Genomic DNA, 11,874 nt, shown 5'->3' on the forward strand with positions numbered 1-11,874 from the left:
GTACACAGCCTCTGAGCCTCTGAGCCTCAATTTACCCCTCGCTAAGTATTGCTTTTTTGCCATCTCGTATTCACTTGTTGCGTGTTATGGGATGTTGGCCCTGCTTGGCCCGAGTTCCCGCGCTCCGGTCCCGTTCCTTACTTCCATTGCTGTGCTCTGCTCTCACTGTACATACCTAGGTAGGTTCGTCTGACAGTTGACACCCAGCCAGTTACAGGTGCCGTTGATTCATCCCATCCCATCCCATCTAGCGATTCCACGTTGCACATTGCCAGATATCGCGCGCTCTCATGCGAATCTCGGCCTTAACCATGCTCCAATCTCGACCGCCTTTAGGAGATGCCGTTCGGTTGGTCCTGATCAATCTTGGCAATTTCCATTGTGGCACCCACACTCGGCGGACGGACTACGAAATGGGTACTTGTCGCAACCCCATGAGACATCTCGCCACGACTTGCGCTACCTGGAGCTTTTGCCCAATGAAAAGGGATGACCGGAGTTTGTGGGGTAAACTGGTACCCGTCAAGTTCTCGAACGCGCTCGAATAACCAATCAAGCCGTAATTGTACCACATTTGTGCCGCTTCGCTCCGCCACAATTTCGTACCTGTCCCCCTATTGCAATCGCTTCGAGGTACTCCTTTGGTACTTGTCAAGTATTACGCCTTATCTTTTCCATCTGGTGTCCATTTAGTGCGCTTTGGCGTCCTGCGACTTGCATTAGAAAGCTTGGTTTCGCAGTGTTATGACGATGATTGCTGCAGAAAGCTGGAAACTTGGTACACTACACTAGAAACACCACCACTTGCTCGCTATCGACCATCGACAACACAGGCTCCAGGATGAATCCCACATGGCCACCAGCCTCATGCCTTTCTTGAACCGCATTATTACTGGAGATCGTCCGTGTCTTTTATTCGACATGGCAGCCTGAACCGGCCGAACAACCGACGGGAATGGTTGGGATGGGAATGGGGGCCTTGTTCGGGACTGCCATGGCGGGAAGAGGCATCAATCATGGCATGGCCTACCATGTTAGTAGTCTGATAGTAGTGTACCACAGTCCACGGCCGATAGAGGTACGTAGGCAAGGCAGGACGGCAACAAAAGCTTTCCTTGACAGACGGTCGATGCCTTCAAAGCACGATACATGGGTTAGAACGACAAGGCAAGAAAGCGATTCTGTAGCGATAGGACGACAAGGCGATGCAATGTTCGATATCCGATATTCATCTGCGATGTGCAATGTGTGATGTGCAAAATGTTGATGGCAACCCGGCAAAGGCACCCGGCTCCCACTCCCAGCCCGCCAGGCATCGAGAGCCCAGAATATGCGTGTTCTAGCGCACTTGATATCTGTGCTGTATATAGTGTATATAGTTCGCCAGCTGTGGTGTTCACCGTTCGTTCTGTCGTTCCAGACTTCCGCGATCCGTCCGGGCTCCTCCACCGGTGATCCTCCATCTGGGCACGCTGGCACGCTGGGATCGAGATTCGACGGCTCCACTATCCTACAGCACAGTACATAAAAAGAAAAGCCTCTTGATTATTAAGAATATCCCCAAACGCGTACGGGCTATTTAATGTATCACGGCGGACAATCCGGACGGTGAGTCTGTACACAATACACATGATGATGACCACAATAACGATCACAATTCTTTGTTGATACATGATAAACATTCATCGCCTCACGCGCACACACCCACGCACACAAATGGCGGTAGCTGATAGACTGATAAGTGTAGACCACGACAGCGTAGCATACACGCCAAGTTGAGGCTAGCCAGGGGGGGGTTGACTTGCCTTGCCTTGTTAGGACAACTCAAGACTTGCCTTGCCTGATTGACTTGCACATAGTGTACATTTCAACCCGGGCTCGCCGCGTTACTGTACCAAAATCTCACATGAAGTGTGGTTAGAAAGGTATATCCGTCGGAGAATAAAGGAGGGGTATGCAATTTGCGACTAAACAAGGCAAGTCAGGGGGCTGACATGCCATGACTTGCCTATAATTTATGTACTTACTACGTACCTTGATTTGGCTCGCCTTGAGAGGGCGGACGGCTTGAAACTGGTTTTTGGTGGTGCCGCGGGAATAGCGAGAACCACACTCTATGCCGTTAGTTGTTCATTGTCAGGATCAAACATCCATTCTACAAAGGGACCATCACAATGCTCCAAGTTCACCACTAAAACCGCCAGGACCACCGAACCAACAAGATTCCGTCGATGTTCCGTCCCGGCCGCTGGGCATCGCTGCCACCTAGGCGAGGTGAGATGAGGTGAGGTGAGGTGCCTGTTGCTCTGACAAACCGTCCTAGCCAAAGATCGAACAGGCCTGTCATCTTGAAACGACCCGATTGTTCCGAACACAGTGCTGGCAGACAGACCTTTGCTTCCACTTATTACATATATTCCCCTCAGAAGTCAAAACCTCCCTCGCACAGTCTCAACACTCGTCGGAGACCGCTGACTGAGCAGGCACTCGGTGTGCGTGGGTGGCCCGATACCACCTGTCAATGCTTGAGGACCGCATTTGCCAATTGCCGCCAACCAATGACATCTTTCCAAAGTACGGCTTCTGTGGATCCTACCTGACATATTTTCGATGCTGTCACCACAGACCGCGGTGTGGAGCTGCCCGCCCCGCTGGTCAGGGATCATCCTTCTGCGCCCGCCAGGGGCAATGGCACGTCGTCCGGGTGGTCCGTGTGGCTCTCTACCAGTCGTCAAGCAGCTCTTTTTTGGTGCATTATTCTTTTTTTCTATTTCCAGCTCACCACGGTCTCAACCGAAAAAGAAGCAGAAACGAAGCTAAATTTATTCCCCCCATCATGGCACGGGGGGGGCCCACCTGGAGATTAATCCCCATCCTTTTTTTCCCCTCTGTCGTCTTCCCAGGCCGCTCCGGCCCGCTCGGACTTTTCGATTGTCGACGATGATGTTGATGGTGATGATGTTGGTTTCTGCGAATGGATGAGATGAAATAAAATGGAGATACCAGCGGCTGTGCAGTGAGTGATCGATGATGTGCTGAGGGTCCAAAGGCAGTGCATTACAAGATGTGCATGGCGCGAGTGTGGCTTATGCAAGGACTTATGATCAACCGTCTGTCAGGAACCCACACAAGTCTTTCTGGATCCGGTTTCAGTATGTATGGATGAGTGCACATGCAGGATGTACATATGCACTCAGGATTCAGGAACCGAACGAACAAAAAAGCAGTCGGAAGACGACCAGCAGAGTTTCCAGCTCTCATCCCATCCCATCCCATCCGCATGGTTCGATTAATGCTGACCTCGGAAACTTAAAAGCGATCGAATATGCGTGACCAACACACAACGTCCAGAAAACCACCATTGATGCCGAGGGGTTTCGGTCTCACTTGAGACGTGTTTGCCAAGGGAAATGGAATCTATACCAAATGTCAGACATGATCTTGCGTCAATTACGTCGTTAGTGCTCACTACACTATAGTACACTTGGCAGTCCCATATATACCTGGTGGCTACGCGGTCATGTTGTCGCGGAGAGACGGCTATCGGTCGTCGTTGTCGTCGTCAACAAAGCAGACACAGCAACGGACCGTCTTCTCCATTCTCCCTCCCATCACACGCCCTCCCCCGGATGCAAACAACTCAGACGCAGGTACACAGCGCCGCCGAACGCTCCGCTCCATGCACCTTGGCGATCCTTTAGTATTTTTTTTGGCCACTGACGCTCCATGTCCACCCACAGCTCGGCTGCATGGAAGGACTGCAACGAAAATCACATTCAGCCGGTCTTACTTTGTGTTGATCAATCGATAACATTCCGGAGAGGCCGTTCCTTTTCTTATATATATATAGCGTACATCATGCAAAGGGTACTTCACTAAAGTGACTTCACTAAAGTGAAGGAACCCACTCGGAAGTTTTAACCGTCCCGGATCCAGGTCCCCGCTCCGTTCGGGCCCGGATCGGATGGGTCCAGCACCGGGGAGACTTACTTTGGTATGTAGTGTACACTATATAGGCCGATCCTGTTCCGAACCCGTAACTATTTTTGTCTCTGCCCTGGGGGGCGGCGTCACAAGGAAAGACGTGGCAGTTTGAGCAGCACAGAATGTGTTATATGTTGTTGGTGTAGCACGTCTGCCACGATGTTCATTGACTCTGCGTAGAGAAACAAACCGCGGTCTACAAGCTGTCTGACAAATAACCGCGCGCGCGCCAAATCTTTCGATTTCATAAATCACGCTTTGATCACTGGCTACTAAAGAAAAGCCGTATGGCAGATATACTCACTCGCTCAAGTCCCACCACATTGTCAACTTTTCCATCCGTGTCCGCCTTTCCCATATACTACAAACTAAATACCTACCTTGCTGTCCGCCTTGGCCGTCTTGGCCGTCTTGTCCCGTTCCATTGCAATTCTCAACTCTCAAGTCCTAGGTATATAACTACCAATCAACCCCTCCCTCACCGGCAGTCAGCACGGGAAGATGGATGGTGTGTAGTGTACGCGCCACAGAGGCACCGACAAAGACACCAGATACAAGATACACTAGTGTACACACAAGACACACTAGAATAAAAGACACAACCCACCAAAAACCAAAGTCACACAACCGCATCACGTTATCAGGTGGGTGACACAAAAAAACGAAGGCGGGAGGATGCATGTCGTGGCATGGTAGCACGGTTTGTGAGTGCCGGAGTGGCAGGGAAAGCTAAGGAGGTGGAGGGAGGGGCTTTCTAAGTGGCGTAGCTTTTTGAGACACGACGGGAGGATGAGGCGGCGGCGGGTGTGGTATATTGGTGATTGTTTTCGTGGGGTTGTCGAGCTTTATCAAGATATTGATGGAGATACTATACTATATTTTCAGTTACCTATCATCATGTGCGTGGGGAAGACGAGTAAGAAGGTGCGAGTGAGGTACATGCTGCGAGCGAGGATAGGCAACGGTGATATCTCCGCAGCTGTGTGGTGGTCTGCAAGATGAATAGATGTGTGCGAGTACATATTGTACATACTTGTCTTGTATCCCGTGGTTGAGGTTATCGTGATTTTCTCCTTGGGGGGATATCTTCTCAAACGTAGAACAACTCTGGAAAAAAAAAAAAACCAATGGCTGTAAATTTTCGAAGCAAGTAAAACGTGAACATTGCTTACCGGATGAACCCATCGCCACCAATGGAGGTCCGGGCAACACTCCGGTTTGAATCATTCACTCTGGATCAGATGGTTCAGATGGTGTGGTACCTCGATGACAACAAAAACTACCTAGGAAATCGGGAGGAGCCGAACCTTTCTGATTTGAAGATCAAAGCTTTTAATTCTCATTCGCCTATCCAGTGCCTGCCATGCTTGGCCACGTGCGTGCATACAGAGAGGTAGAAGTAAATTGTCGATGGAAGAGCGGGTAGGCAAAGGCAATACAATACAAACCGTCGCGATATGGGATAGTTATATAATGAGTATACATGAAACAGCTTCTCGCCATGATTTGTGTGGAATACGAAACTCTCTCGGAACACAACAGATGCCCGGATGGTGATCAGTGACAGGGGACGAAAACAGGGAAACGCCAAAACTCGGACTCGGGGTTGCTTGTTGCAATTCGTGATCTGCATCAAGCGACAGATACGCGGTAGCGATCAATCTGTAAATTTCGGGATGCATTGCTGCTCGCTTCATGGAATCGGGGACGAGTCACTCCAACACTGAACCTCACCGTGGATTGGTAAGTTCCTCCATGGGAGGAAGGTTCAGCAATGTCGTTCACCGGCCGGCCCATGGCGATGCACGGTCCACCTACCCACCTACCCACTCTCACCACTCACGCCGGGTGGCAGGGTCTTGGCGTTCCTGACGCTAGACCGCAAACAGTACGCTAACAAATCCCGTCACCCATGGCAACCAATTGCTTTTGCTGTTTGTAACCAAACAAAAACATCACCAACATTCTCCGTTTGAGAACAGCACTTTAAACATAGCAACACTGCATTCCTTTGATCACTGTGGGGTGCTCAGCTAAGCTGGTCGAATGCGCATAGCCAAAAGTGGTTATAGCATTCCTTGAGGTTTGCACGGATCTGCATTAATCCATGTGACCTTATCTGTCACCTCACCTTCAATAAGCTTTCACTCGGCTACAGGTCTCGCAACAACATCGATTTCGAGGGAGTGGGACCATAAGAGCTAGTTAGGCCAACTACCGTAGGGCAGCAGAACAGCGAACCACAACACCATGGCCAAATTATCACGGCCCCCGCCATCTTCATCCTCTCGGTCTCGGAAAACAATCTTCTCATCTTCCTCCGAATCTGAGCCCGAATCCAACAGCGACTCCGACTCCGACTCGGAGTTTTCAGATATCGCAGCCCTTCCACCAAGTCCCCAAAGGAAAAGAAAGGTTTTGCAACCGTTGCCTGCGACTAAGAAGAGATCGACCCCTCCCACGGATACGGCCTCTACCAGTAGTCACCAGACGGTCATCGAATCAGCAACATCACCAAATGCGGCTTCTTCATCAGTAGCTGGTGTCAAGAGGCGGAAGCTGCTTTTGGGTGCGGTGTCGGATAATGTCCTTTTTCGGAAGTGGACGCCAGCGCAAGAGGAGGAGGGCGGGGTGCCAGCTAGGAAGAAGAGGAGGGGTTTGACCGCTGGTACAGGATTCGGGCTGGGATTGGGGATGATGCGCGATGAAGAGAAGGAAGGTAGCGACTCCGAGGCTGAGAATCTGGTCGCCGATCGAAAGAAGGTAAAAGAGGTGAAGAGGGTAGGCGAGAGCACCGTTACTGCTCAGACGGTGGTGAGGACGACTAAGAGTCTTTTCAGAGACCAGAATCTGTCAAAGAAACACCGCGAAGGCAAGGAATTGATGAGAACCAAGAATAAGGAGGAAAAGTCGTTGGCAAGTCTTGTTCAGCCACCGAAACAAAGCGCCAGAAAAGGCAAGGACATGATGGAAATCGACCAGGAGCTGGATATAGACATCTTTGAAGATCTAGAAGATTTTGCCGAGGAGTCGTTCCACACTGCGCAGTCGAAGGAGTCTTCCGAGTCGAATGAACTTGGGTCGGAAACCATGGTCGAGAAGGCGCCGAATACCAACACAGCATCAAATTCCAAAGAGGACGATTCAGATGAGGACTTGGATGCATTCTTCTCAAAGTTAAGCAACAAGCCCAAGATCCCTGCAGTCAGAGAGAGCCACCTTTCTCCGACGAAGCCTCGGTCAACGAAGAACTCGAGAGGCAAGCGGATGGATGCGAGCTGGGGCACCCAAAGCCGGACTTTGTTCGATGATGAAGAGAGCGATAGACAACAAAGAAGAGCAGCGAAACAGGTAGTTTCCATCGATGATGACACCTGTGGCGAGGAGGATGTCACGCAGGATTTCTCCTGTCTCCAGCTGGACTCCTCCTCCTCCTCTTCCGACTCCGAAAGTTCATCAGAAACCGAAACCGAACGACGGTCTCGTCCACCAGCTGCCACCACCACAACGAAGAAGCGCACTCAAACACCCAGCCCTCCTCCCAAAATCCCCAAGCTCAAACCAAAGCCATCATCAACAACATTACCACCACCATCCCCTCCCAAGAAACTCCCCCGCATCCCCACCACCCCCCACCGCCCCTCTTCCGACCTCTTTTGGTCTCGCGAATTCGTCGACGACTGGAACGACACGCACTCTCCCACCAAGAAGGAACCACTCTTTTCGTCAACCAAACCCCCCACCTCGGACGCCACCTCTACTAGAGGTACTTCCATCACCTCCCCCAAGAAGAACCCACCGGCGACCAGCCCTTCAAAAGCCGCCACCGCCCTCCTCGCCCGCGAATCCCGTCTTGCGCGCCAACTCTTCGACACGCACAAACACTCCCTCGCCACTCACTTCCTCTCCCTTCTCGACGCCCGTCTGACTTCCTCCCGCTTATCGGCTCTAACCGCCTCAACGGGCGGCATCAAGCTCGTATGGAGTAAGACGCTCAACACCACGGCTGGCAGGGCGAATTGGAAGAAGGAGAGTATTACTTGTCGTCCGGGCCAGGGCTCCACCAAACCGGATGGGAGGAGTAGTAAGGAAGAAAAAAAGAAGGAAAAGGAAGTGGTGGTGACGGTGAAACACCACGCCTCCATCGAGTTAGCTACCAAGGTCCTGTCTACGCCCGAGAGACTATTCAATACGCTTGCGCACGAGTTCTGTCATTTGGCGGTGTTCATGATTGATGGGGTGACTGCGAGGCCGCATGGGGCGGAGTTCAAAGCTTGGGCGAAGAAGGTTAACGAGTCGGAGTTTGGTGCTGGTGGTGGGGGGAGGAACCGTGGTGTCGGAAAGATGAATATTCGAGACGGAGGAGAGGGTGTGGAATGGGAAGGCGGGTATGCGGTCGAAGTCACGACGAGACATGGATACGAGATTGAGTTTAGGTATGTTTGGGTTTGTGATGGGGTTCTTTCTGAGTCCTCTTCTACTGGTCAGGGTGAAGAAAAAAGGAAAGGAAAAGAGAAAGGACAAGGAGAAGGGAAAGAAGGATGTGGCACAGAATATAAACGCCATTCGAAGAGTATTGATCCCAAAAGACATCGGTGTGGGTTGTGCAAGGGGATTTTGAGGCAGGTTAAGCCTGCGCCGAGGGGACATGGTCAACAACATCATCAACAAGGAGGAGGACGTGGTGGTCACGTCTCTGATATGGCTGGTGGCGACGGGGCTGGGACACAAAAAGGAATGGGAATGAAGGAGAAGGGGAAGACGTCGGAGTATCAAGTCTTTGTCAAATATCAGATGAAGGTGGTTAAAGCTGAGAAACCGAGACTGACGTTTGGGGAGGTGATGAAGGAGGTTGCGGAACGGTGGAAGGTGGAGAAGGCGAGGAGGGAGAAGAACAAGAAGGAAATCCCGCTGGCGGAAACGAAAGGGAAGCTTTCTACAGTTCTGGAGGAGGTTGTCGCTGACGAAGATGGCGATGGCGAGGATATTCCGGATGTGTTCGACGACGAACCGATGATGGACGTGGTTGATTTGACTGCGGATGATTGAGCGGACGGCATCGGTAGTGCTTGGTAGTCCATAACAGCGCTTGTACAAGTAGGTTATTTGTATGACCATGAAAGAATATTGATACCCCCGAATACATCAGAGGATATTCAGTTCGCTACCTAAGTGAAGTGTAAATACTGTTCTAGAAGAAATAAGAAACATGTCTCATGAACGATGTTGTAGCTCTGCGTGAGAACCCTTCTCTGCTAAAGAGCCGATTTGAATCGTCACTCATCCACCTCCTATCGTAGCCAACCCGACCTGATATCAAACGCCCCGTGATTCATTCTCCTGGTATCCCTTCATCCTGAATAATCTCCTCCTCTCCCATTTTATTTCCTCCGAGGTATCCCTTTGTCCAAGCGCTTTACTTCTTAATCCAACCCAATCCCATTTTCCTTTGGAGTAAAAACCCAATATCCTCCTCTTCCCCCATCTCCCATCCATACAATCTTGCCATAATCCACATCCCCTCCTACTCCCCAACTCAACCTAAAGCTCCTTGAACAAACCCCAATCCTTGACCTCAAAAGTCTCCCAAATCTTCGCCGCATACTCCACCGCCCTGCCCAGCAGGGCTCCCTGCTTGCCCAGCGCCAGATCTACGTCTTCCTCGTCGTACTCGCCCTTGATGTGCGGCACGTTGATGGTGATGAGGATATCCGTCTTCTCGCGCTCCAGTCTGACGAGCGTGAGGATGAGGGCCGTAAAGTCGGGGGCTTGCCTGCTGCTCCTTCGGGAATCGGAGTCGTCGGATTGTTTGGGGGTTTGGGTGGCGATCAAGGTGTAGGCAGGGATTGAGGGGCTGTTTGGTCATTTAAGGTTGGTTAGCTTTTATCTGTTTGCTGGATAGTAGTAGGGGTAGTAGTAGTTGGGAAAGCGGGGGAAGGGGAAAGAATGGAAAGAGAGAGAGAGAAAAAAGACATACTCAAGCTTGCTGAATCGCGTCTCGGTGGTGTTCCACACCTTGACGGTGTCGACGTCGTCTCCCACGAGCTCTTCGAGGTGGGTGGTCAGCGCGCGACCGTCCTCTTCTAGCGAGGTTGGGCCGTCGGGGCCGACGCGCTCGGTGATTTCGACAATGATGGAGGTGAAGCCGTCTTTGTCAATGTAGACTTCTTGGTGGTCGGGGACTTGGCGCAGACGGGAGACGTCGGCGAAGTGTTCGGGGAGGTCGCAGACGATGGCGCCGCCGAAGAGAGGGGTGGTCTTGTAGTTTGTCATTGTGTGGTGGTGTGTGTCTGATATTGTGGTGTGTTTTTGGCTTTTGCTGCTTGGGATTATTAGATGAAGAGCGCTGCGAAAATGACGGAGGTTTCGAAGGATATTTAACTCGTCGCAACTCGAACTTGGTGAGACTGAGATGATGGTGGTTTTGCGACACACCACTTCGACTTGGGCTGACAGGGCAGTCTTGAGGCAGGACCTATGATGTCGTTAAGTGGGATGGCCTGCCTAGCTTGTCAGTCATGGCGGGGTGCTTTCCGGGGCTGTGAGCGACCAAGAGCTCTCTTAGACAGGCCACTAACAAGTCGCGGCGAGGAGTCACACCAATTAGTGTTAGGCAGCGAGCGGTTAGCTTGGAAGCAGAACCAACCATGCTTCTTCCCCGAGCTTGGCTGGTGTTTCGTCTTTCTAGAGTCAGGTAGCGAGGTAAATATGACTAAATTGCTTATTGCTAGTAGCTCGTCACTTGAATCTTCATTCGCTTTCCATTTTCTCTTCAACTAGTAGTTCAACGTTATCGAAGAAGCTACATCTACCGCAACCTCTAGGTAACTTATAGATGTAGGGTTAGGGTTATAGCCATGGTCGCATCGATAGGTAACCAGCGGGGAAACGCACCCCGCGTACAGCCCCTGTAGCAGTGACATCTGACCGCGATCCCTGAAGCTACGGTACCTGAGAGGCTCGAGCTACGTCAAGCGGAAGCCCCCTCCTCCTCTTGCATTTGAAGCTCTCACTTACTCCTAGAACTAGGTACCTCTGCCCATTCAGCTTCTCCCCCGAGACATCATATTGTCTACTATCCCAAATTAATGATACGAAAAATGGCATCTTCCGCGACTTGCATTTTCTGCAAGATTGTCAAGGGTGAGTACTTCCTCATCCATCATATGATGTTGTAGTGTAAAGAGATGTCATGTCATGTCATGAGTAGTAAAAGAGCTCATCCCCAAGCTTCACTACCCACTCAACCATTAATCAATTATTAACAAAACAAAACAGGTGAAATCCCCTGCTTCAAGCTCGTCGAGACCGAAAAGACTCTTGCCTTTCTCGACATCCAGCCTCTTTCCCGCGGTCATGCCGTACGTTTCCCTTTCATCACCCCTCCCCCCTCCCCCCCCAAACTCCAGTCTAACATCCTCAACTCAGCTCGTAATCCCCAAACACCACGGCGAGAAACTCGCCGACATCCCCGACGACTCCCTGTCCGAGCTTCTCCCCATCGCCAAGAAGCTCGCCATCGCCTCGGGCGCCGTCGACTACAACATCCTGCAAAACAACGGCAAGCTGGCGCACCAGGAGGTCGGACACGTGCACGTGCACATGATTCCCAAGCCCAACGAGAAGGAAGGGCTCATTGTGGGGTGGCCGCAGCAGGCGACGGACATGGAGGCGTTGAAGAAGTTGCATGCCGAGATTAAGGAGAAGTTGTAGGTAGAGCGATAATGAATGGGTGATGAATGAAAGAAAGTGAAATGGGAGTCCCGGGGAAAAGGAAAATGTGATGGTGTCTGTGACTGATCAAAGCTGTCCGCATTTACGCCTTTCTCCTCCCGTTATAGCTCTATTGTAGATTCCACCATGCCATGTTATGTCCTGACCCAGCCACAT

The 11,874-nt window shown here is 51.3% G+C and overlaps 4 protein-coding genes across 4 annotated transcripts; 2 read left to right on the plus strand and 2 right to left on the minus strand.

Moving 5' to 3' along the window:
- Nucleotides 1-406: 406 nt before the first annotated feature.
- On the minus strand, nucleotides 407-869 carry NEUTE1DRAFT_102553 (uncharacterized protein; the record flags this gene model as incomplete). The annotated part of the gene is made up of 2 exons (XM_009854668.1): nucleotides 407-647; nucleotides 820-869. 2 exons carry the CDS (start codon nucleotides 867-869, stop codon nucleotides 407-409), a joined length of 291 nt encoding a protein of 96 aa, XP_009852970.1.
- Nucleotides 870-6,234: 5,365 nt separating this feature from the next.
- Nucleotides 6,235-9,033, plus strand: NEUTE1DRAFT_130971 (uncharacterized protein; the record flags this gene model as incomplete). The annotated part of the gene is made up of 1 exon (XM_009854669.1): nucleotides 6,235-9,033. One exon carries the CDS (start codon nucleotides 6,235-6,237, stop codon nucleotides 9,031-9,033), a length of 2,799 nt encoding a protein of 932 aa, XP_009852971.1.
- A 76-nt stretch (nucleotides 9,034-9,109) lies between these two features.
- On the minus strand, nucleotides 9,110-10,360 carry NEUTE1DRAFT_117658 (uncharacterized protein; the record flags this gene model as incomplete). Its single annotated transcript, XM_009854670.1, has 2 exons — nucleotides 9,110-9,838; nucleotides 9,962-10,360. The coding sequence occupies 2 exons, from the start codon at nucleotides 10,255-10,257 to the stop codon at nucleotides 9,526-9,528; spliced, it is 609 nt and encodes a 202-aa protein (XP_009852972.1).
- Nucleotides 10,361-10,995: 635 nt separating this feature from the next.
- Nucleotides 10,996-11,729, plus strand: NEUTE1DRAFT_95567 (hit family protein 1; the record flags this gene model as incomplete). The annotated part of the gene is made up of 3 exons (XM_009854671.1): nucleotides 10,996-11,127; nucleotides 11,263-11,345; nucleotides 11,413-11,729. 3 exons carry the CDS (start codon nucleotides 11,085-11,087, stop codon nucleotides 11,695-11,697), a joined length of 411 nt encoding a protein of 136 aa, XP_009852973.1.
- Between the last annotated feature and the right edge of the window lie 145 nt (nucleotides 11,730-11,874).

The sequence above is a fragment of the Neurospora tetrasperma genome (genome assembly GCF_000213175.1).
Source record: "Neurospora tetrasperma FGSC 2508 unplaced genomic scaffold NEUTE1scaffold_5, whole genome shotgun sequence".
NCBI classification, from domain to species: domain Eukaryota; kingdom Fungi; phylum Ascomycota; class Sordariomycetes; order Sordariales; family Sordariaceae; genus Neurospora; species Neurospora tetrasperma.